This window comes from Carassius gibelio, chromosome A2 (genome assembly GCF_023724105.1).
Source record: "Carassius gibelio isolate Cgi1373 ecotype wild population from Czech Republic chromosome A2, carGib1.2-hapl.c, whole genome shotgun sequence".
In the NCBI taxonomy this organism is placed as follows: Eukaryota; Metazoa; Chordata; class Actinopteri; order Cypriniformes; family Cyprinidae; genus Carassius; species Carassius gibelio.
The window spans coordinates 27,163,115-27,189,652 of NC_068372.1; the positions used below are offsets into that span (position 1 = coordinate 27,163,115).

General features: G+C 37.8%; 1 protein-coding gene across 2 annotated transcripts; it reads right to left on the reverse strand.

The window, feature by feature from the left end:
• Positions 1-1,566: 1,566 nt before the first annotated feature.
• On the reverse strand, positions 1,567-26,422 carry LOC127935352 (GRB10-interacting GYF protein 2). 2 transcript variants are annotated; one of them, XM_052533161.1, is made up of 29 exons: positions 26,279-26,422; positions 24,028-24,078; positions 22,937-23,075; positions 20,276-20,371; positions 19,884-19,992; positions 19,527-19,635; positions 15,684-15,724; positions 13,161-13,193; positions 12,414-12,590; positions 12,115-12,323; positions 11,835-11,988; positions 11,050-11,301; positions 10,732-10,928; positions 10,449-10,599; positions 9,397-9,563; positions 9,205-9,296; positions 8,620-8,718; positions 8,325-8,464; positions 6,840-6,937; positions 6,422-6,562; positions 5,976-6,134; positions 5,361-5,600; positions 4,967-5,095; positions 4,598-4,834; positions 3,951-4,138; positions 3,686-3,834; positions 3,121-3,302; positions 2,904-3,033; positions 1,567-2,304 (listed from the first exon to the last, which is right to left on the reverse strand). In XM_052533161.1, exons 2-29 carry the CDS (start codon positions 24,063-24,065, stop codon positions 2,237-2,239), a joined length of 3,924 nt encoding a protein of 1,307 aa, XP_052389121.1. In that variant the 5' UTR covers positions 24,066-24,078; positions 26,279-26,422; the 3' UTR covers positions 1,567-2,236. The 2 variants fall into 2 exon arrangements, with proteins under 2 accessions (XP_052389121.1, XP_052389112.1); XM_052533152.1 differs by having other exon boundaries at positions 12,100-12,323; positions 26,279-26,397.
• Between the last annotated feature and the right edge of the window lie 116 nt (positions 26,423-26,538).

Sequence of the window (26,538 nt, forward strand, 5' to 3'; positions counted from 1 at the left end):
GACAGTTCAATTTTATTACAACTGATACAATTAAGCTATGTGAAGCATCAGGAAAGTATGTTCATGATTCAGTATGAATATTCTGGTATTATTCAGAATTACACTGAAGGGTATGGAATTTTGACCCAAAAACCATGCAAAACGTGCCTGCCTCATTAGCTGTATTTCGGTTATGCAATTATAACACTTTGGGTATTACAAAAGTCCCAATAATCAATAATTAGGATTATTAGTGTATTGACAGCTATGGCCAACACAATTGCATAATTTGTAACCCTTTACATGTTTCGGTAAATTGGTAGCAAATTCATACAAATCGCATTTATATGTTTTCTGGTTTCACTCTAGTGATGCTTGTTAACAGGTGGACCTTTTTCAAAAAACCTTTTTCATATGATCAACATCATAAGAATTCATACAAAAATCACCACCTTGTGAAAAGTTTACTTTTCTTGAGATCAGGTTGGCTGAAGAATCATGGAAGCGTAACACGATTGTGTGTAAATTAATAAATAAAAGCATATAGTCATGGGTGATGGGCTCTTTCTTGAACTCTTCAAGAATATTTTGCTGCAAGAAATTTTTGCACCCTGCCACCAAACTCGTAAGTTATGAAGATATCAACTGAATATACAGTACATATCAATATTATTTTTAGATGCCGAGCCCCCTTGATAAACACCAGACAGGAACAAACTGCACAGAACAGCTTCTGAAGGGTCTCTTTGGGCATAACTAGACCAGATTAATCAGTCACTGAATCTGCCTGCTTTACGCACACACACACACACACACACACACACACACACACACACACACACACACACACACACACACACACACACACACACACACACACACACACACACATATAGTGCTTTCAATGGTGGGATTAAGTCATTATAAACTACAAACTCTCAGACAATTAACTGTTGTCAGGAGAGCAAGTTAAAAACTAGATAAACTAAAAAAAACTAAAAAAAAATAAAAAAAAAACTTTAATTTGACGCTAGTATAATTATAAAATTGTGTGTCTTGGAGATATACTTAAAAAAAAAAAAAAAGTACATTTAAATGTTTATTCGGTTTTAATGCACTTCAGTTTAAACCGATTTAGTTTAAAGGACAGCATTCTTTTTAAATATTAATGCACTAAAATATTTTCTGTGGTAATTAGTAACATTTTGATTTTACTGTTGATTTTACGAAAATAAACAAGAATCTGAACCCAAGTAACAGGTTAAACTTAAAGACCGGGCAGCTATTCATTTCAGGATTTTTTTAGTCATTCATAGCTAATGAAAATCAATTGACTGCACACAAAGAGGCACTGACAGCTAATGAAATACTTTAAAGTCGAGCATAACTTGCAGGCATTTCCAAATCATAATGGTATAACTCCCTGAAATGTCCAGGTTTTCTATAACCGTGGGAATCTGCAATATGCATAAACATTTGCACAACCCTGCTTTGATCATTACAGGCAAAAGCGTGCAGAACAGCCCACACAAAAGGCTGTTCGAATTATCTACTGCAATAAAAAAAAAAAAAGTACGACTCAACTGGTTCATCATTTCCATATATTATTATACAGATGCAGAATTTAAAGTTTATTCTTTAAACAGCCTAATATTTTACAAAGAAATGGATAACGGTCTGGAACTTTCAAACATGTCCTTAAAACAGGACACTGTTGATTACATTTCCTCGAGTCCTACGTTGTTATCGACGTCCATCAACATAGGGGGCAGCAAAGTGGGAGAGGAGAGAAGGAAGAAAATGGAAAGCACTAAAAGAATGAGGGGAGGAACAAATAAATTAAAAAAGGAAGTTGTAATGGGGATAATACAATTTTTTTCCTCTGCACTCCTTTTATTCACACTTAAAGAAACATCAGTCGGGAGATGAGCATGATCATGAGCAGACACTCCATCTCAGTGGAGCGTCACAGTGAATTCGGTTGGCTCCTCTCCTGCAGAAGCAAGGCTCTCTATTCCTTTTCTCAGGGCTTTACGTTTTTGGTTCTTTTCGTAGCCGCGGGGCAGCGCTGTTATTGCAACTGTGGTTTCCTCTGGGAGGGGAAAAAAAAACTTGCTGTCCCAAATCTATTTCAAACTGAAGAATTGAGGATTAAAAAAAAAAACAAGAGAAAGGAGGAAAAGGTTTGAGAGAGAATATGAGGGACACTGTTGAGAAGGGAAACAGTCAGTAGGGGGAGCTTGTTCATCAGCAGGCCTCAAATGTCTTCCACTGTCTCAATCTCACCCATGTTGAGTCTGTCAGACGAGGCATTGACAGAAAAACCTGCAGAGACAGGAAAAAGGAAGACCATTACAGGGAGAACAAAATTTTATATATATATATATATAAAATAGATCAATTCAAATTGGCCACAGGCTTTAGGACAATTTTTTTGCAATGTGTTAGCAATTTGTAATGAATTAAACTATAATGGACATTATACATTTTTGTAATCAGAATTTTACAAATTATTGGACCCAATAAAAACAAAACAAAAACAAAAAAACTATTTAAACACACACACACACATATATATTTGATATTGATAATAATGACTGACAATTATGAAAACTAAGTATGTTTTTTTTTTCACATTGGAATGTATTTCAACTAAAGGTTCTTTCAAGTTTTTTTTTTTAAATGGTTTTTGACATTTTTTATTATAGTCGAAAATACCAATCAAAAATAAAGGTCAATCCAAATCTTACTTGTGTGTTTTAAATTCAAATCTACGTGCATTATTTTAGTCAAATCAAATAGTTTTGTCGTTTAACATGATTATCTTATCTGTGGCCCAATAAGGTTCCCCAGAACTTCACTTCATAGGAATCTTAACCACTGTGTAATTTCTTTATAGGTCATATCAAGTTTTAAAACCTCACCTAGAAGGCTCGGGTCGGCTCGTACCATCTTCTGTTTCTTCTTCTTCTTGCCTGAGGTGACCGTCTCAAACCGCTGCTGCTGTTGGTGCAGTACTGACTGTGACACTTGGCTCAATCCCCTCACAGAGTCCTGAGACACAAACCCAGGGGATTTCAGTGATGTTGTCATTCATTTACATGCATACGCACATACTAGTGCGGAGGCACACATACGCACCTGCTGTTTTTGCGGCTGGCTCTGCTGAGGTTTTTGCTGGTTAGCGTTCTGTTTGGCACGGCGCTCCAGAAACTGCTTGGCAAAGTCCTTGGCCTGTGGAGTGTCGCCCAGGTAGGCTCTCACATAGTCGTGTACCTCGTACGGTGAATCCACTTCCTTCAGGAATGATGCAAATGTGGGGACTGTGTGAAGAGGGAAAGACTGATGCCTTTCAGAAACCTTTACACAACACTTTTTTTCAAGAGGTTACCATATCTGTGGGTGCTACTTCATTACGTTACAGTCATCATGTTACAGGCCAAATTTCAGAACGCTAAAACTAATCTAGTGTATTCATAGTAATATTAAAAAAAGAAGACTAAAAAAGACTACCACTAGATGTTTTCTGAAACAAAACCTTTTAATGCCGGAAAAATTAAACTAATCAAGATAAAGCGATGAAACATCAGAGAGGGAAGTGGTTTGTGGGAAGAAGTTTGCGCATTGTATGACAAACAGATGCAAATAAGCATGATAGCTGAGGGTGAGAAACGCATGTGTGTGTGTGTGTGTGTCAGAAACTCACCGTCAAAGTTATTGGCTGTGTTGAGAGTGTGTAGAGTCTGTTCACACCACTGCATAAAGCCGTCCTGGTTCTTATTGGCTCCCTGGAAAAGTTTCACTAGCTTCTCTTCCTCTTCCACCTTTTTACTGGCTTTACCACTGCTGCTATTACTGCATAAGACAAAATACAGTATGGAAATGGAACAAAAAGCGTCTTTTTTTATTTTGCAAGAGGTTTTATTGCACTGCTTCTAGCAATACAGACACTAATATGTGAAATGGTTCACCTGAGGTTAGCGTTTCCCTTGTTCTTCTGATTGTGGCTCTTTCGTGTGGCCTGAGGTGGGGCGGCCTCCTTTACTGCTTCATCCCAGAAGCCAATATTAGAGTTCTGAGCATCACCCCAGATACTGCTGTCCATCATCCAGTTAGAGCCGACATTACTAACAGAAGCCCACACTGATGAATTGAGGGCCTAGACAGAGACAGAGAGGTCATGCAATCTACTGTACTGTGACTAATGCACTCAGATATTTTCAACTGCAAAACAGGGTAAAAGCAAGTTTAAATACTCACAACGTTTTATTCAATATATAGATGTGCATTCAAACTGCACTTAAATATTAGCACATACAAATTAGAAGTCAGTCGATATTGGATTTTGCTGAAACTATGATAATGTGTTAAAAGAACAGCAATAAAATTGTTATTGTGCCGATACCATTGGATTTAATGATTTCAGCCTTTCCTTCCTGTGACACAGTGGCCCAGAAATCTAACACCTAAAAGAGTTAAGACTTTTGTTATGCCATTTAAGATATTTAAAAAATTAGGACCTTAAAATGACATTAAGAATTAAGGATATGTGGGAAAACAATGTTCTTCTGACACCCACTTCTGAGGGTACTATAACTACAGGCTGCGTGGAACTCACCACTCGGTTCTGTGTGCGGTTCTGCTGGGTAACGGTTGAGTTTTGCTGCTGCTGCGGTTGTTGCTGCGGTTGTTGCTGCTGCTCCTTCCGTTGTTTCACCTGCTGCGCTTCCTCTCTCTGGATTTCCAGCAGAGACTTGGTGGCCGCTGGCTGCTTGGCCACATTGCCCCAGCCCGAGAGCTTCGTCTGAGGTTGCTGCTGCTGGATCCTCTGGAACTCTTGCTGCTGTCGTCTTTGCTGCAGGGACAAAGAACAGAAAAAAAGCCCTAAGGACGAGGTTTATCAAGTGTTCTTATACATCCATGAAGTACTGTTTGGTCACATGGGAAACTGTTGCAATTTACAAGAGAAAGTGTAAGCTGGGGATACCTCTTCCTGTGTCTGTCGTTCTCTCTCTTCCTCCAGTTTCTGGATTTCAGCGAGCGACAGTGCATTTTGAGACTGTGAGAGGGTGTTTGCTGTGGTCGACTGCTGACCCCACTTAGAGGATGATGGGAGCTGTGAACATACCCATGAAAAACCAAAATACAATAACTGGTCATTCAAAGTTACCATCATAAATCCCATTTTTTTGTAAAATAATCCAGTTTGTGATCAACTCTCTATTCATAATGACTATACAGTACAATAGTAATAATAAATTGTAATTATTATGGTTATTATATTTATGAGAATTATATCAAATTAATCAATCATTACATTTACTATAATACTATTGCACTGTAAAAACAGACAAGCAAACGTCCTCTGCAGGATGCATCACCTTCATCTGTGCGAGCTGCTGTTGTTGCTGCTGCTGCTGCAGTCGACGGAGCGCCTCCTGCTGTTGCTGCCGCTGTCTCTGTAACTCCTGCTGTCTCTGAGCCTCCTGCTCTCTCCTCTTCTGCTCCTCCTGCTGTTGCCTCTCCAGTGCAGCAGCTGCAGCCTCCTCTTCTAGCCTCTTCTCTTCCTCAAGTCGCCTCTGAGCTTCCAGTTGTTCCTGTTTCCTCCGCTCCTCTTCCTGCTGGAAAATATGAAACGAAAAAAAAAGATCAGTAAGCGCACTAAACCATGACAAACGTTATTCCATAGGCCACACATTAGTGATTTTTACCATGGTTAAGGGGTGTTCTTATTTCTGAAACAAAGCTTTTAGAAAACATCATCAACTGCTTGTAAATGATCCACTAAAGACTGACTTAGTAACAATAATAGGCCCAGATGAAATAACACTTTGACAAGTCTTGAAAATATTTTCATATCCAATTTAAACTTGTTGCCTTAATAATATTTGGTAATTGCCCAATAACTGTTATTTTACAAAGTTTTTGAACATTGTTAAAAAAATTAGACTTTAAATCTGTTTTAAAGCAAAAGTTGATGGTCAGGTCAGTCTTACAAGCTTGCGGAGGAATTCTTCCCTTTGTCTCCTCTCTTCCTCTTCTCTTCTCCTTTCCTCCAGCCGACGGAGGGCCTCCTCTTGAGCTAACCTTTCCTCCTCCTCTTTCTTCCGCCGCTGGGCCTCCTCCTGCTCCCGCTGCCTCTGGAGAGCCTCCTCCTAAAGAGACACAAATGATGCATTAATGCCACTAAACAAACATCAAGGAACCATCCACTTTGAAATCTGACTAGTAAAGTGACTAGTTTATGAATATGCTAATTACTCTCTATGCAAGTACCTTAAGAAGAGTTTCCACAACAAAAAGGGCAGTGAGTGCTTGTATGACAAACTTATGCTAAAAGTAAAAACTCTCATTCCTCTTTATGGTAGCAGTTTTTTTTCTGAACGTAAAGCATTGTATTTGAGCCTCGATGTGCATTGCACCAGTTCTCTTCTCTCCTCACCTGTTTGCGCCGTGCCAGCTCTTCTTCCTCCAGACGTTTGCGCTCCTCCTCTTGTCTAGCACGCAGTGCCTCTTCCAGTCGCTTCCTCTCCTCCTCTTCCCTTTTAGTCCGAAGCTCTGCCTCTCGTCTCTCCATCTCAAGCTTTAGAGCAGAAGAGAAATCATTTACAAAATGCCATTTGCATCGGTGTTAATACTAGATTTTGAATTTGAGTTTTCCTTTTAATGCAAGTTGCATTTTTAGTAATTTTGTGATTCGATTTTTTGTTTTTATAATTTTCACTAATGTTTGTTTTAGTTATTTTAGTCCATCAAGTTAAACTAAATGAAAACAAATAATGGTGCCATGGCACAAGTTTATAAATCTGATTTCAATTAAATGTTTATAACAAGTAAAGGGCACATCAAATCTTTCCTACCTTCAAAGCTTTGGCTTTCTCCATCTGCATCTGTTCAATGGAAGACGCTTGAGGCATGGAGTCTAGTGGCAGATCCCATACGCTACTTCCTTCCCAAGCTTAAAAGACACAAACAAAGCAAGGTTATACTTTGATTTTACAGTTGAACCATTTGATGAATATGCCTTTAAACAGATGGTTCACCCAAAGATGAAAATAAACCCCATGATTTATTTACCCTCAAGTCATCCTAGTTGTATATGACTTCCTTCTTTCAGACGAATACAATCAGAGCTAAATTAAGAAAATGTCCTGGTTCTTCCAAGCTTTACTTTGGGTGATGTTCAATAGTTCACTTGCCTTTAATCACGTTTAAACTTTCTCAGACTATAGTTTTTGCTGTAGTATGTGAAGAAATGCTTAAAGTACAGTTTAAGTAATAAACAAAGTTACACTGATATAAAATAAGGTTTTTTTTTCCAAACTGTTGTTAAAATTAAATTTTCTGATTTGTGACAACTTTCTGAAGTTGTAGTGATGCTTTCTTTTCCAAGAAAAAATATGTTATTTCGTTATATAGTTTAAATTTGTAAATATTTTAAAGTATAATTTCAATTTATTTTACACACTTAAGTCAGTATTATCTCATCAAATGTCGCATTATTGAACAAGGTATGGCATATGACAAATGTTAGGTTTCTGTTCTGCTTATGTGGCCTCCATTCAGCTGAGTCAAATCACTTGTAACAGGGTTATACCACGAGACAAAAATGAGTCATACTCAAAACTAAACAAGTTGTGTTACTGTAAGTGAGACTAGAAAACAAGCACAGCAGACATACAATACAAGCACTGCAGGAAGACCAAAGCACTTTTTTCCATTTAAATCTACTGGGGCATTCTGACTCAGGTATCCCGCCCCCCCACCCCCGAAAGTATTTCAAGTGAGTTTGCTGCATGGTGAACGAAAACTATGCTATACATATTTGTTTACCGATGGGGGAAGAAATCAACCCTGTGTTTTAAAAGTAGCCCAATTCCAACCCTGCATCCAACACAAGCTTGACTGATCACATGTAAAAAGTAGGATAGAGATGGCCGACAGACCATGATGGAATAAATGCTGCTCAGTTTCACTGAAAAATATCAGATCTTGTAAGATAAGATGTGCTCCTTTACAAAGAGTGTGCGTGAACGCGGAATCAAAAGTGAACAACGAGCGCACATTCCAAGGATATTTCCAAATATTTGCATCTTAAAGGGATAGTTCACCCAAAATTATGTCTAAACAGTTGATGGTACCATTGACTTTCTTGGTATTTTTTTTTCCATACCATGGAAGTAAATGGTTACCGTCAACTGTTTGCTTACTTATCTGCTTTCTGGAAATATCTGGTTTGGGACAACATGAGGGTGTGTAAATGACCATTTTACATTTTGGGTGAACTATCCTTTATTCTGCAGTAGGAAAAAAATACATTTCCAGTTCTAAATGTTCAGACGTACTGCTGGGAGTAGAGGGCTGCATGTTTGGAGAACAGGATGCCTGAGTGGAAGGGTTCTGCATTTCCCAAACAGATCCCGAGTCTGGAACTGACATGGAGCGCGTGACAGGAGGTAAGAGGTTCTGTTGTGGCTCTGGGGTTCTGCGGGGGCACACATATCAAACCATGAGATTGTGTCACAGAAGCTCAACCGCAATACCAGTGCAATGAAACACACCACCCACGCTTTGCTGAATTAATATACAGTCCTCTATTTGTGTTGATGAGTGACTGTGACAGGAAAACTGAAAACTCACCTGATCTTAAGTGCCTGATGGAGGAGGAGATTGAGCTGCTGCTGTTGTGGAGGAGGTGCAGAGCTTAAAACTTTCTGCTGAGCCAAAGCATATTGTTGCCTACAGAAAAAAGGTGTCTTAGCAGCTTTCATTTTATTCTGATTTAAATAAAATAATGTAATAAAAGTTCACAAATTTGCACTCTTTAAGAAATTAGAACATATTCAGAAAGGATGCATTCAATTGATCAAAAGTGACAAATACTAGCATAATTTTATAAAAGATTTCCAATTCATATAAATGCTGTTCTAACACCTACATGAAAGAAAAGCTTGTTCTAAAATGTTCTTATAACAGTATTGTATATTTAAAGGTGGAGTGTTAATTTCTGTGTTATTAGAAGTTATCACACTAAATTTATTTATAATCTACATGGCAGCCGAACTGGGCTGAAAATAAGATTGGTTTAACAAATAGTGCAAGTTCAAGGTAAAACAATGGAAAATAGTAGAGTAAAATTAAGCTTTTTAACAATTTTTTTGGTGTTCTTTCTGGCAATTCTGTTAGCACTGCAAAAAATAAACACTTTACTGTCTGTCATCATACCTGAGTAAGTACTGATATTGCAACTGCTGTAGCTGATACATATTTAGAACATTCATCTCCTGTTGTCTCTTCATCCTCTCTTGATCATCTCCCTATATAAAAACAAAAACAAATCATAACCTTTAGGATGCTGAAAACCTGGAGAAGAAGTCCTGGATGTGGCATTTCAAAGAGATACACAAGTCTTATTACCAGTATGGGAGGTAGTGTAGGGCCGGCTGTAAACGGCACTCGTCCCCACAACTTCATCATCTCTCCCAGGGGCTGAAACATCTCATCACAGCCTCGCTTCACCTGCAAGGTCATGGTGAAATAGCCTGCCTGAAACCACTCAGACATCTCCTGGTTATTAAAAGGTCCTGTGCAAAGACAGACAGAATGGGGTCACTGAATGTGGCTATTTAGAGCAGCACAGTAACATTTAGAGTTCTTTGAGGGTTAGAGAGGCTTCATCGCAGGCAAGAGGCACAAGCTATATGCTCTTTGAAAAGGTTTTTTGTAAGATGGATGTCTTAAAATACAAGGAAAGGTTTAGTCTGGCACCCAGTAATTTTGTACTTGGGAACTTTGACAGAAAGTAATCAATTTGCTAAAAATTCTATCATTTAAAACTTAAAAAAAAAACATTTATGACTTTCTTTATTTACAATTTAACACCATGAATAAAAAAAAGCTTAAGCTTATGCTTTAATACAAATTTAATGGACAATATACTTTAATAAAAACATTTAAAATGGAAAAAACTGTCTAGTAAACTTCAAGCAAAAAAGTTAAGTCAAATAAATGCTGTTCATTTGAACTTTATTTTCATTAAAGAATCCTTAAATTCAGTTTCAACAAAAAAATATTAAGCAGCACAACCATTTTCAGCTGTGTTAAGAAATGTTTCTTGAACACCAAATCAGCATATTAGAATGATTTCTGAAGGATTATAAAGACTGGAGTAATGACTACTGAAAATGTTGCTTTGTCATCACAGGATCGATTCAATTGCATTTTAATATATATTTAGAAAGGAAATGGTTATTTTAAATTGTAATGACATTTGACATTATTTCGGTTTAACAATATGTTTTATTAACTAAATTGCCAGCCTTGGAAAGCATGAGTTAATTAAAAAAACAAAACAAAAAAAACAGCCCCTTACTTGTGACTGGTAGTGTACTCAATCTGACCAATGTTTTTGGTGAAAAACAGCTTTCAAAATGCAGTGCTAAAATTACTTTGTATACTGAATTTTCTACCTTGGATCTCTCCCTGTGGATCTTTGTAAAACCATTTGAATGCAGCCTCATGGGTAATGGGAAGAGCTGTGGGTTTGTGACCAATCTTAGTTGCCAAACGCTCATCGTCCACACCGCCATCCTGCAGGTAGGCCACCATTTTCTCAGCTTCCTGCTCAAGTAAGGAGAAAGAGGATGTGAACTTCTACTTTAATATAGTTTTTCTGTGCATTTAGTTCCTAATGTAGGAACCAGCTTAATATTCAGATGCAAGCTCTGCTGTACAGTAAACAGTCATTCAAACCTGCTCAAAGTGCTTGAGTCCCTCATCCTCATCCATGTCAGAGGGCAGGAGAGAGGGCCGGCTTATAGAGCCCACAATGCCCATGGAGTGGGGGAGAACAGGAGCCACAGCCACTGGCATCTCCAAAGGCTTTATCTGCTGGGTTTGAGTGGGCACCGACTGAACGGGGAGCACTGAAGGCGCCGGGACCGGAAGATCTGGAAGCAGGAGCAGGTTTAACTAGAGATTCCTCAACTGAATGCTACAGAATTTTATTTCCCCAAATATCCTCATAACTAAGAATTTGAATCAGTAAATATTTCTTCATGTGATCATTACCTGGGAGTGTTTTTGTGACATGTGGTATGGAAATAGCCTCCATAATGCTGTTTGGTAGAGTTGTGTGTAGTGGTGCTTTACTGAGTTCAGGTCTGAGTTCTGTTACTGTCGTTCGCTCCAACGCTCTCTCACTTTCTACAGCTGGTTCCGGGTGCACAGGTGGAAGGGGAGTCGGGGTCACAGCCTTGGGAGGCGTCACCACCGCTGGAAACGGTACAGCAACTGGAGAAGGCTCTTCCGATTTACTGCCTTCTGGAAACCAAATATAACATTTGATTAAAATTATGACAATTATTGTCCATTGTTAAAGTAATGATGAAATGTTATCTGAAAATGTATAAGATTAAAGATTTAAAAATGGGAAAAAAATTATAGTACCATACAAAAGTTTAAAGTCTGTAAGATTTTTAAAAAGTAAAATAAATTAATACTTTTATTCAGCAAGAATGGAATTAATAATTCCATAGCGACTAGACTTCTACATCATTACTATTTTATTCCACGAACCCTGAAAAATAAACTAAAAACTAAAAAGCAGCTTTCAAATTGAATAATAAAAGGAAATGTTTCTTGAGCAGCAAATCACCATATTAGAATGATTTCTTAAGAATCATGTGACACCGAAGACTGGTGTAATGACACTGAAAATTCAGATCAGATTTTCCATCAAAGGAACAAGTTACATAAAAAAATAGATTTAATGTTTTAACTTGCAAATAATATTTCACAATTGTACTGTTTTTGCATAAGTGACTACTTATACCCCAATGAGACTGCCTTCTCACCTTCATTTCGGTCACTTTCGCGTCTACTACTTTCTGTGTCAGTATCTTTGGTTTGTTCTGATTCACTGTTATGCTTTTCTGTGCATTCTTCATTCTCTTCCAGTGGCCGGAAGTCCAGCTCCGCCTCTTCCAGGATCGGCTCCTTAGGAGCTTTCTAAATGAGCATTGTGGAAAAATCACCCATCAAAACACATTAATCTAGAAACACAAATCCTTCTTTACTACTCAATAATATAGATTAAAAGACCAAAGTTCAGGAACTCACTTCCAACACCCTCACCTTGAGTGAGAGGAAGGCCCCAGAGGAGTCAAATGTCCCCGTTTCCTCCTCTGCATCTTCCAGACACCATTCTGGCAAACTGTCTCTCTCCTCTTCTACACTCCCGCTGCCTGACCGAGGTCTACGGTAACCATCTTCACCCCTTGAGTCGAAAGGGAAGCGCCGACGTTGATCCGGGTGTTCCCGCCACCCTGCTGATCGTGGGCCATCTGCAAATGCAGAATTTGTTTGGATCACAACATTTTCCAATTAGTTAAAAATACGAAGTTCCTGAGGAACAAAAAGGGTGTACAACAAACCTGGACTCGGAGGACACCATCGTTCATTATCCCGACGAGAACCCACAGGCCTCCAGCCCCCATCATCATCCTCTCCATTTTGCTCATCTCGAGACATGCGCCAGTTGTCACTCTCTGAGCGAATGAACTCGAGCTTTCGAGCGTTCGCTGCACCAGCATCCTCATAGTTTGCCCGTACTTTAAGGGAGAAAAAAAAAAGTCAATGAAAATAAAAATGTGTATGATTGACTCAAGGCTCAAGAAGGATGCCATGCATCTATTAAACACCACTGTTGAAATGTTTGGGCTCAGTATATATATTTTTGTTTTAGAACGAAAACTCATGCTCACCAAGTCTTCAATCATTTGATCAAAAATACAGTAAAAATTGTAATATTCTGAAATTTCAGTTTTCAGCAGCCATTACTCCTACTAAAGTCTCACATGAACCCTCAAAATAACGCTAATACACTTTTTTTGTTGCTTAAACATTTTGCATCATTATCAAAGTTTAAAACAGTTGAGCCGTTTAATATATTCATGGAACCAGTGATTCATTTTTTTTTTATGAATAGAAAGTACAAAGAATTCATTTAAAACATAAATATTCTGTCTATATAAAAGTCTTTACTGACTTTTTTTTTTATCAATTTAATTCATAATTGCTGAATAAAAGTATTCATTTCTTTAACTTCCAAACTTTATGACCACAAACTTGTAAAGGGTAATGTATATTTTACAGGTCTGTTAGCAAAGAGAAGCACTTACTGTGATTGAGTGGAAAATGGGCTGGTGCTCCATCTATGGACAAAGAGATTCAGTTGGTTCAGTGACGACATAAAATGTGATGCATTACATTATGTGTCACACTTTGTTTGAAGTCATCTGACACGTTTTAATCCCACAACCCATTAAGTGCAAACTATGCATGTAGAAAGTGCTTAAAGGTGTCATATGATGCTACTAAAAAGAACATTATTTGGTGTAATGCAATGTGTTTATGCGGTTTAGGGTTCAAAAAACACATTTCCCATACATATTCATGTACATTTTTGTTTCTCCTCTATGCCCCGCCTTCTGAAACGCGTTGATTTTACAAGGCTCATCAGACTGCCCAGCTATCCAGTGCATTGTGATTGGCTGAATGCCGCAAGCGTGTAATGGAAATGTTACGCCCCTTAACACATGCCGTCTCCCAGGCCAGCAGTCTCTTTTAGCAGTTCAATCAATGTACTGGTTCAGAGTAACTGAATAACTCAGGATATTGGTTTATTTCACCTCAGAGGGAGTGTAAGGCATGTTTATAAACCAATAAATGACTGCGTACTGGAAAGCGAACAGTTTCAAACGATTCCGTTCAATTTGGTGAACTGGTTCACTAAGGAGATCCAGTTAAATAGAAAGATTTGTTCACAATCTGGCCATCAGATGAGACAAAACCAATAAAACCCACTACAAATTATGCATTTGTAGGATCCAGTGGGGACATAATTACGGATTATAATGGCACTGTTTTTTTACATTGCGTAATCACACAGCATAAACCATGTGTGCATTTGTGATTGGAGAAATGAAAACAACAAGCTACTCTACACTCCTCAAAACGTGTGCTGGAATCATCAGTGGCAAATTCTTTACATATGAAAACATACTTAAAGCCTGTGAGTCAGAAGCACCAAACTGTCCTTGTGAACAAACTGAACCTTTGTGCAATGTGCACAGACGGCATTGTACGCAACTCTCCCAGGTTCAGGAAGCAGTCCTCCGTAAAATGCGCTGGGCACATCTGAATACTGAACTGTTCTGGAAGAGTGTTGTAATTGCAACTTAACCGATTTCTAGTTGTGTCCTTGTTTGGAAGGCCAAAGTAGTTTCACTCTCACAACAAAACACACATCATGGTGGCAGGGGCAGCAACAATAATTTATAATTATTTCAGATGCCATTATAGTCTCTCTCCCGCTTTCCGTATTTTTTTTTATTTTTTTAATGGTGGGTGTTTACGGAGTTGACTAGCACAATTCTGATTATGGAGAAAGGAGGTGTGCTCACTCTACTGGTTAGTAAGACTGCCACTCAAGGCTGCCAGTTATGCGTATGCTCTGGGACAGTGTAATAGCGTGTCCACATCACAGGCTTTTGTGATTAGCAAACCGTAACGTCTTAAATTGTGATTCGATTTCAATTAATCGCACAGCCCTAGCTAAGAATGCTTTCATAAGCACATATATTTGTGGTCACATACAAGGTCAGCCATTGACGCCCGTACCTCGATTAGGGTAGATGATGCACCAGGCAGGGAGGAGGTATGCTTAAGTGAATGAATGGTAGCTTTGTGTGCGTCTTCTGATTGATGGCACATAAGTACTTTTTTGATGTTACTGACGTACTTAAGTTTATTTTATGGCATTCTACACACATAGACAAAGTTTACCATATTTTAGATTTCCAAAAATAGGACAGTGGGTGCGGGTTGATGGGCCAGGGGGCTGGGGTGTGATTGGTTGGTGGTTAAAGTAGTGGCCAAAGTAGCATACATTAAAATACATAATTTTACAGTCCATGTTAATGCATATTGATCATAAATACAGCTCAAAAGCTTCCTACCCCTCCTTCACAAAACTTAACATCGAGTACAGTTTTATCATAGGTAGAATGCAAAATCTTTCAATACAAGTATTTCAAAAATCCTGCATCCAACATGAACTGCAAGAGTCAGATTTCACTGATCATAGGTTGAGTGGAGAGATGGCTGACAAGATCATAATGGGGGATATGTTGCTTAACAGATCCTGAGCTCACTGACAAATATCTGATCTTCCTTTACACAGTGTGCGTAATCGTGAACAACGAGTGCTCATTCAACAGAGATTTAAACACTCGGCGGCTCCTTACTGCACGGAAATTATATGCAACAGAGTATGTACGGGACTGGACACAAAAATCGAGAGAGCAGGTGATAATAGTCAGAAATTCAGTGTGAGCGGGATTAAGAAAACAGTCATGGCTGGCGGGCATGGCTCTAAAACAAAAACACACACAATAAAAGGCGAATGAAGAAGCAAAAGCTGAATCCTGGACATTTTGGGCAATTTAAAAATACCAGTCAGATGCATTTTTATAAGTTAAAAAAGAGGATATGTCTAGGAAAAAAGAGGATATTCAGTCACCCTAACATACACGCATCTGGCAGTTACAATTTCTCAATCAAAGGCAGCTGTATATTTCCCTTTGACAAAATTAAGAATTTGATCCCCCTTTCACAATCACATAAAAATCTTGCTTACTAACCTGGATCTTTTCGACCTGGCTTTTCAAACCTTCTGTCTCCCCTGGGCAGGACAAAGAAAAATGAGTTATGTTAGCTACAACCAAAATGTACAAACAACAGAAAACGAATAGACTTAATTTGTCACTTGCCACTGTTTAATCAATGTGACCAATCACGGAAAGTAGGGACACAAGTCGGTTCTGGGGCATTTTGAGTTATTCACAGATTCTGAAAGTGTAGTCTCCAAGCTTTCCAACGATGTGTAACACATGGAAATCTGATAATATTTGGAGAAGTTGTGGCCATTTGAAGGTAGGCACTCAAAAAAACTCAAACAGCAGAAATAGCCTCTGAAGATTTGCAGTTCTCACTGCTGCGAGTGAAAATGGGGCTCATTTACATCTCATTTAGATAACCCAAACCCCCTGCATAGCAACGACAGACACAACGGGAAAAATCGGACCACATATTATTAATAATAAAGGAGAATGTGCATTATAAATGTCATTATCTTTTTTTGACTTTTATAAAAATGATTTAGAGGCTGAAATATGTGAGTTTTATCTTTTTATAAAAAATCTTTAATCTTTCAAATGTGGCCATCATTTTTAATGTTATTATTTTAATGTTTATGTAAACAAAAAGTACATATTGATGCAAATTTTATTTGTTATTTGCTGTTTTTCTACATAAAACTTGGTGAATTGATTTCATTGTGTAGCATTAGGACTTTTTAACAGGATTCTGTGATAACCGATGAGCTAGCTAATAACAATAGGTAGATATGGGAAGGTCTAAACATGGACTAAACATGAGATAATGTGTACGTGTTCTTAGAATGAACACAAAACGACAAACTTTGATGTTTATGAAAACTCACCCCATAAGAAACAGAAAAGTATTCTTGCAGATCCGAAGTTTGCAATGTACGTCTGTTTGCCTCTAAATGTTACGGATTTTCCCCATTTCTCTGTCTTTATCCCCGTCAAATGTTACTATCGATATAGCCTCTGATATCTTACGGTCCAACTCGTCTGACGCCAGTCCAATACATTCTTCCTCGTCGTCATCTTTGCTCAGTATTGGTATATACGCTTTTAAATATACCAATACTGCTATCTCAAACACTGAGAGGCTTCTTTGTGATATCAACTAACAGATTCTGCAAAAAAAACTTCTCATTTTGCTCGAAAGTTGTGCTGCCACAAATATGGGTCACAAATATCTAGGCTATTATAAACATTTGCTTACAATATAATTAAAATAAAATTCAAGAAACAGCTAATGTGATGTAGTCTCAAACAAAATCAAAGGTTTGCGTGACGTTCATTCTGAGATGTCGAAACTGCCTGTCGAGGCAAACGGCTCTGCCTTCTTTGACATGGAAATCTCCAATTCATTTTTATTCTGTTCAGTCGATTTAGGTCATACATAGGGGTGTGACGGTTAGTATATAACCGTGAGACCGATGGTTATAGTTGAACACCGTCATTAGAACTCTATAACCGCCAAAACCGTGTCATTAAAATATTTTTAACAAACATTTTTTATCAAAAATTATTTTCATTTTTTAGATAAGATCAAAAGATGCGCAATATATCGGGAGACATGGTTTTTACCACTTAATGAAGTTTTGTAAATCGTCAGACATGATATTTACCACTTCATAAAATTTTGCTTTGTAGAAAACCTTTCTTAAAAACGAATTTCGTTTTGTACAAATTTTATCTTAATTTTAATAAATGCAGGTTTGTTTACTACATAGACTGAAGCGCATGACGCTTGCATTAATTTCAGCATCTGAGCTTCAGAGTTCTCTCTCCTTCAAGCGATCTGAACTTTTCAGCTCATCTCAATGGACGCACAGTGCACCTGTATTTGACACTTTGTAAACTCTTTGTGAATGCGCATGACTCACCGTCACTTTACTGATAGCGCTGTTTCTCACACATGCAAAGAGAGAGAGAGCGAGAGTCTTACCACGCTTAAACAACACGCTATATGTAAACTATTCTTTGTTGTCTTCTCCTGTCAAAATAATGGATTAAATTTAGAAATATTCATATTCATTTTCGAACAAGCAGAAGACATACCAGTTTCTCCGGTAGTGGGCGGAGCTAAAGGGCAAATGGCAATGGCTTTTTTTTGCGGCTCGCATCAGCAAAGCATTGCATCGCCATAGACCCCAAAACAATCAGCGGATGGCGGGCGGGTGCGGCTTTGAAATTTGCTCAAAAAACGTTGGCGCGAATGATGAGTTTTGTGACAGATCTCCTTAATAAACGGAGGTCTGAAATCTCTGCCCCTTTACCGATCAGAGCGCGCGCTGACAAGGAGTTAACCCCCCCGACGGTTATGTTATGAACCGTCACATTTGACTCACGTCATAACCGTCATCACCAATTCTGAAACCGGCACACCCCTAGTCATACAGGAGTTAGACATGAACACTGGAGTGCTGCTTTATAGCAGAAATGTGAATATCAAAAATGACTCGGGCACTTTTTCACGTTTAATATTGTAATACTGCTTAAAAGCAATTTATTGAATGAAGTGCCATATAAATAAATGTGATTTGACTGGAGTGCTGAAATGCAGAGCTCATGCAAACATATACACATCACTATGGCCAGATGCTTTCTTTACTGCTGTTTTCTCATCACTGTCTTTTTTGTTGTGTTTTTATTTTGTTACTGAGAGGACAGGCTGCATCAAGACATTCACTGACAGTATACTACTGGAACGGTATTTAAACAATATTTACACATAACCATAGAACTAAGAAATAACGGCCGTGAGCGTATAGGCATCTTTAAGCCTTTTCACACTGAACGCAAAGATTTGCCGTGAATGTTTGGTGCAATGACAATTTTTAATTGAAAAAACAGATCCCAATGGGGCTATTCACACCATGCAAAAACAAGTTTTTTTTCTTTCCTATGCGTAACATTTTCTCATTGCTCTGCAATTAAACAGGCCGTCCAACTAGATCTGAGCATACAACACATGCCTGGAGCAACTGCTGTTGCACAAAAGGGTGATAGTGGTGGTGCGGTTCCGAAAACCAGTGCAAACAAACACTGCTTTTCATGGTATTTTTATAACAATTAAGGATGTTTATGACAAGTCTTAAACAGGTATAGTGTTCAATCCAACAGCTGGGGCTGCACCAATATACCTAAAATCGCTAGTTCAAACTAGACCTCCAGAAGCGACCTCCAGAAGCTTGCATTCTGCAAGTGAATGATGACTTGTGTTGCCATCCCAAAGAGGGACAAAATCAGCATCACAGACCTTTTCCTGGACTGTGACCAGTTGGGGGAATGACTTTGAAGTCTTTGGCCATTTTCAAAAAACATTTAAAAGACACATTTTACTCCAGCACCTGACAAAACTAATACTAGCACTTAGCTATTCTATATAAATAAAAAAACAAAAAAAAAACCTGTGTAATGTGCTAGACGAACTGAGACTTGTCACAGCACTTGTACACTGTTGCGCTTTCTTTTGTCTGATTGCTTCTATTGTTGTCCTCAGTTGTAAGTCAATTTGGATAAAAGCATTTGCTAAATGATTAAATGTAAAAAAATAAAAATAAAAAAAAAATAAAAAAAGGGTATACGTCTGCCTATTATAGAATTGAAAACCACATTAGGTCACAATCGTAAATTATTACTCGATGATGGTTAAAAGTGTGCACTCGTTCTGAAGGCACCTTTCACCAACAATTCGTCTCGATTTTTAGCATCACGTACAGTGTGAAATGGCCTTTAGTCTGCATGTTACCTTTAACATTCCACATGCCATAGATATGCAATTGCTCACAAACAGTTTGTGCTGCAGATGCAAATAATTTTGAATACCTCTCCTCCCAACTCTGGGAGCGATGCATCTCTTTGACTCCATGGCCAAAACCTCCCTCCACATCATCAAAACTTCTTTGGTAAAAACCTCCATCTCCTCTGCCCCTCCCTGTCATGCAAACAAAAAAAGGGCTCATGAGCACATGCACTAGTCTAACGTTTGCTCGTCATGACAAATTTTGTGTATACAGAAACAAGAACTACATAGGAAGGAAAATGTTTCACAAGGTGACAAAAGTCTGCACTCTGCTCTGGTTTAACAGAATTTGCAGTATTTCCGCTGTTAGAAATGTATTTTATTGCAAGTCTTTTGAGCAAAAAAAAAAAAGGAAAGTCTGCGGTTGCAACACAGCTAACCTCGCCCCCGTGAAGAACTTCGCCCTCTGGGTGCCCCTGCTACTGGCCCTCCACCTCTTCCTGTCAGACGGAGTACTGCTGCACTGTTTACAGACATGGAGAAATTTCTCTGTGGAGATAGAAAAACATGCCGAGCAATGTAAGGGCCAATAGCTGCAAACTCAGCAATAGGTTGCGTGAGAGCAAGACTGCAAGTGGGCGTCCATTCCTTTTCCGTTTCAACCACAGCATGTGCCAAAACGAGAAAATTACATCACCTACAGAAAAAACTACTTTAATATGTAGGCAAAGCTTTTCATTGAAGTTTAACCCAACTTCAGTTTCATAAACAAGAGAGAGATGGTAGAAATATTTATGTGCGAGTCTTCTGAGTGAACAGGTCCAATTCTCACCTGTTCCTCCTCTGTAAATGGGACTAATGCCAATGGTAGCAGGGGCTCCTCTTGTAAAATAGGTAGAAATTCCTTATCATGAAGATCTACAGGAATCTAAAGAGGAAAAAAGTTTGGAAACATTTAAAACTGAAATTCAAAATTAAGAGCTCCAACAAAATTTCAGTGTGGAAACTGAAGAAAGAGAAAAAAAGTCAGTGAATTGAGGAATTTGGAAGCCAGACAAATTGGAATACTCATAACATCAATATTTTCTATGACAGTAATAGTCATTTATTGTAGAATAATTGCACTGTAAAATTTTATTTTACTCTATACAGTAAAGAAATTACAATACTTTTGGCCAACTTCTACACTTGCAAGCAGGGCCTAACAATGTATACAATACATACAACATTTTGCCTAACAATGCCCAGTGATATTATTACAGATATTTTTCCCCTGTCATGAAACTGCAAAAACATATTTAATAAACAAATAAAATATCTGTAGCCATTTTAAATTAGAGCCAACCCCTGCATTTTAATAATGTTACAAAGAAAGATGATACATATCTGTACCATGAGTGTTTTTTTTTATTTAAATTTGATGGCATAATTTTGAAAACATTAAAAACAAAAACCTAATGTTCTGATTTTAGCTTTGTGAAAATATGCTACATAAAACACACATACTTTTTTTTTTAAATAATATTATATATAAAATTAAATAAGAGACGGGCGATATGATATTTCATGATATGAGAAATTTTATTTCATGATAAAGATATGTATCTTGATAAAGCTTTTTTTTTTTTACTAAAAATAAGAATAGCAATAACAATAGCACAAATAAATATAAAAAAACTTAATTTATTCAACTACATTAGGCTTATTTAACATATAGTAAGACATTTTATAGAAATGAAGTCTATAAATAAAACACTGCATAGTCTTCACTGCCTCAATCAAGCATGAACTGATTCTTATTAAAGATCCAAAAGTGATTCATGCAAGTGCAGTGAGTGACAGACAGCGGCAGGTAAATAAGGCTGCTGTCCCTTTAAGACCAACTGCATGGATCCAATATACTGACAACATCTGGTTTTCACCAAAATATTTATGTTTTACACATAACAGACTGTGTTTACGTGAATACTCCTCACAACGGGCATTTTGACATACTTGTGTGTATTTGACCATTCGACCATTTAGGGCTGGGCACACAAAGAACAAAAGCATTCAAGTCCAAGCACAGAGAATATGTGAGATGAACGAATAAATTGCACCAAATATTGACGTGACGCTATCAAGTAGCAACCAGTGTAGAGAAAAACTCTGTGTCTACATCAGACCCGACAACTGTAGTGTAGCACCACAACAACGAAAAAGTCTGTCTACACTACACACCACCATAGAAAATCATTTGAAATTTGGGGGCATTTTTTCCACTGATGTCCTGAAGCGCACTTCAGCTTTCACTCTCCACACAAACGATTGGCTATGCGCCTATTTGCACACATTTATCTAGGTTAAATGTTTAATCTAACATTGTGATATGCTTAAAAGTATTTTATATCTATAGATTACATTTTTCGGCAAATCGTTATTACAACATAGTATGACATTGTCTCAAATTATGCTCATAAGTTTCTTCATATTGCGCTAGTATCTGATAACACCAAATCACTAAAAGAATAAAAAATTGCACTATGAAAGGTCTCCATGATAAGCCTGTTTTTGCACTTCCCGTTTCCCTGCTTGGGAATTTCTGTATAATAAATGGATTAGAATGTCTGGTTGACTTGCAAAAAAAGCAGTGTGAAGGCAAACCACATCACTGATGACTGCAGTCGTGACACACAGCTATCTTTCCTTAGTCAACTGGTGTTTGGATTTCATGTGATTACTCACTGTGGTGGTGATATTATGATAACTCAGTTTCAAGTTTAAGATAATCTTTATCAAATTCCAAACCTTGAGAGGCAAATTAACTTTTTAACACGCTATGTGTGCACACCCCTAATCACAAAGGTACATTACTTGCATGTGCTTTAAAAGCCTTGACTGTTAAACATTTAATTTGCGCGCTGTTGTCTACTTCAGCCTAAATGACTACCATTCTTTTTTATTTTATATTTTCTTTCTATTGACAGAAACTGCAGTTGAACTTTTATTTTAGCGGAAAACTCCATCTACTAACTCCAAACGTGTTTATTTAAATGTTGTCATTAAAATGATGGAAATTATATGAATGTGAAAAGGTGTAACTGGTGTCCATTGCGTTCCCAGTTGCATGCTAAACTCACAGCACATGCAGAAATGGAGTTCACTTGCATTCACTGTATCCAAACTGAGAAGGGAAAAAACACCAGATCTTGAGCTGATCATGTGAGTAAAATGTGTATTTTGCTTTGAAACATGCAGCGCAAACCGACTTGTTAAGTGAATTAAGCCATATAGCGCTTTTGCTCTTAGCTTGTTTGATAGATGCTTTATAATGAGAAGCATAAATATATTTTCAGTTTATTATGAATCTGTGGTGGGCCACCAGAGTCTAATAATGAATGGGAAACACTGACATGTAAACTGCACAAGACACTTAAAAAATAATACCAAAATGCAGTAAGAAAAATGCTACAGACAAAAAATTCCGTCAGCAAAAGCTCACCGGTGTCCTTACCATGTTATCTTTTACATAAAGTGCTAGCATCTCTTCTCTCCCGTAGCGATAGTCTGCAAGTTTATACTTTGGCATTGCAGGTGAGAGTGGAGGGGAGGCCACGGTGCTGCTACCCACTCCACCAGACAGGGCGCGGAGCCTGGGACACAGCCGAGAGAAAACATGCTACATCACCATATCATTACATACCTCAAATTATGTGTATTTTTATCATAAAGAACAATTTATTTAATGAATTATTTTCTGTACCTAATTGCAATTAATCACACAATTCACACCTAACATTAAAATTTGTAATCAAATATATTTTTCACATTGAATTTCCAAATTAATGTAGAAACGACAAAGACAGCATATTTTTTTCTACTTCTTCAATGGGTAAATATAGCCATTAAACAGTACGGTAAAATTGGTGCTATCATTTCTAACATTTAAAAGACCTAAAGTGTTAAATTATTACAATTATTACTTTTAATTTAAATGAACTTAAAACGATGTTCACAATGAGAGCTGTAAGTATATAAATTGACCATGAGAGTTTAAAAGCAGAAATTTGAAGCTTATACTTTTGTTAAAGCATTTACATAAACTCTTAAATCAATGAAGATGTGCTGATGCATTCTGTGAACAAATCTAGGGTTGTCAAAAGTACCAGCTTCAGTACTGAAATTTAAAAAATGTGATGATACCAGCATTTCCCGCTAGCATTTTGAGCGGATTCTTAAACAGATCTGATTGTCTATTGTACTTAGTACTTTTTCCCAGACATGGCGATGTAATCCTCCAGTTTTAGTGTGTGAAACCCTTAAACACTTATCTTGTCAATCTAATCGAAAAATCAGTGGCAATACCCAGTATACCTGTTCCTTTAGTTGAACTACTTTCTGTGTAATTGACAGTATGCCACAGATGACGTCTATAGAGCTTAAGTTTCATTTTGCATAATCACTAAACTTCCAATAACAGAAGAGGCAGACTCTGAGAAGAAATCCTGACTAAGTCTGTGTACATAAGACTGAATATTTATGACATCATTAAACAACTATTTACAATGCTACATCAGACCCTGATGCTTCAGCGACAACACTCACCATTCTGGTCCAAAGTTAAGTGTCTGGGTTTCTGCCATTTTCCTTGAAAGTCTGAAGAAAAGGAGAGAGACACTATTAATAGCTCAGCACAAAAAAAATATATATATATAAATGGACATAAGTAAAAAGGACTGAACATTTAAATAATGAGTTAACACCAAAAACACAAAAAATGCTATTTATGTGCAAAGCCGCTTATCAACAGAGGATTGCACGTTTAACTACCACTGCAGGTCTAAAAAGTGAAAGTCAAATTACTTAGAATTATGTGCATGCAATTTACCAAATATGTACATATACTTCAGACCTATTTAAAACCAACATGTAAAACTATCTTTTCATGTGAGAGAAGAGTTCATGATGTGAAAATACCCCTACACGCATACAAAAACGAATACACAAGGCATCCATGCTGAACTCTGCACTGGTACATCTCAACGTGTCTTAAAATATCATGTACATATCTTAATATATACGCCCAATGCAAATACTCTATAATGCTTATGAAAACACACAGGCGGAGCAATTCCTAACACCTTCATAAAGCATATGCATGATTTATTTATTAAAGTCCCAGATAAGTATAATTATGTATACAAAATGTGACAAATGTACTAACACGCTTTCTTACATCTATACAGTGGTGACATTGGCTGTAATGCATTTTTTCCAGCATATTCTAGAGGTGGCCTCCATGGCTCCATCTGTTCGGCACATTGATGTACCCCCTTACTGTGGCAAAAGCTATTTTAGGAACTCTCCCAATTTGGAAGGGCATTCTCAAACATCTGTGCAACCCACGACTTTGCCCACTATGTAAGGCAACTAACTTTTTTCAACATTGATTTGAACTGATAACATATGCATAATGCATATTGCAGAGGCATCTTGTCAGACCTGTTAAAACAAGACCCATTTAACCTTAAGGGGAAAAAAGATTTTATTTTATTAGCATTTTATTTGCATCTTATTACTATACATTCTAAATTTAGTATGAAGCTCTACACAGCATGTAGATGACATAATGTCTATGCAAAACAAACAGGAGTGACCTGCTGCTGCTGGGATTTAAACCACGTGTGAAACCAAATGAAGCAATCCGATCCAGTTTACACATGCTCCCATCAACAACTAAACCAAATACATTTTACATACATATAAAAAAGCCCTTTGATCGGCTTATCTGGTGGAAACCCATTAAATCATGCAATTATGAGGTTGCATCATGTGTCAAACAGGCATGCACAGCTTGGGGGGGTTAGCAGTTGAACACAAAACAGAAGACAATAAAACTAGTTAAGACTGAAAACAGATGGTCAACAGATTGCAGGTTTTTTGCCCAGTTAAAATGCATTATCACTGTACAGCTTTGAAATTTCACAGATTTAATTAGCATAGTTATCGATTTCCACCGCTGTTATATGGGTAGAACAAGGCATTTTTGGTATTTTAAAGGCTAACAGAAGGTCAGAAAAGACACTCGTAGGTAACGTTAACGTTAAAAGTAGTTTGAGCAGTCAAGAAGGTTAGTTTAAGTGACCATGTGGAATTGCTCTCTGTCAAGATTTGACATGTTTTTATTTCCGCAACCTCAAAAGTAAATAATGATTCAATAATAATAAAATTATCATGTTTCAGTGAGGTTTTAATGATGACGTCCCTGTCGTCCATGCCTTCATACAGCCTGTGAAGCACTGCAGTCCACAAGCCAGATCAGGAAAACACTAATAAATCCGTTTAGATGTAACGTGAACTATTGAATTGACAGCTGCAGATGTCACTTAACATTAACCGTTTAAAGAGGTGTTTTAATAAGGCGAAATATCATAGACTGGCTATCGCTGGACATCTCACTTTCTGAATTCTAACTCCTACCAACTTTAAATCAACCCACACACCGCCATGAAAATGTACGAACTGTCAAATAGTTTAGGAATAAATGCCGACAGGAGCGCAGACGCATATCGAGGCAAAGGTGTGAGTGAGTTTAACACGAGTTTAAATCCACGCGGCCTGTGCTCACAGGCTCCAGCCACACCGCGTTCCACTACAGCTGCCAGCGGACAGCTGATAGCATCATCAGCGGAAGGCCGGTCTAATCGAGCCAGGTGCTTCCAGGCCTAACAACCATGCGGACTACAATAGCGTCGGTCCGCTACGTTGGGGCGGGTCTATGTTACTGAGAGTTAGCGTAGGAATAGTTAAGTTTTATTTTAGAGCAAAACCATGTACGCCGGGCCCGCTGTCTTACCTCTGCTTTTACTGACAGCGCTGAGTTTGTGTGCGAGTTGCGTCTCTCGTTTCGTATCCACAAGATGGCTGAATCAGAGTCACATGACAACACGTATGCTGAAAATTGCCCGGATGACAGCGAGTGTGCTGACAGCAGCAGTTCTTCTCAAGAGCGCGCGCACGCATACATACTCTACGCACGTGCTGCAGATTGCAGTCTGCTTTAAAATTATATGCAGAACAATTGCATGAACTACACAAAACTGTCAGTCATTACAT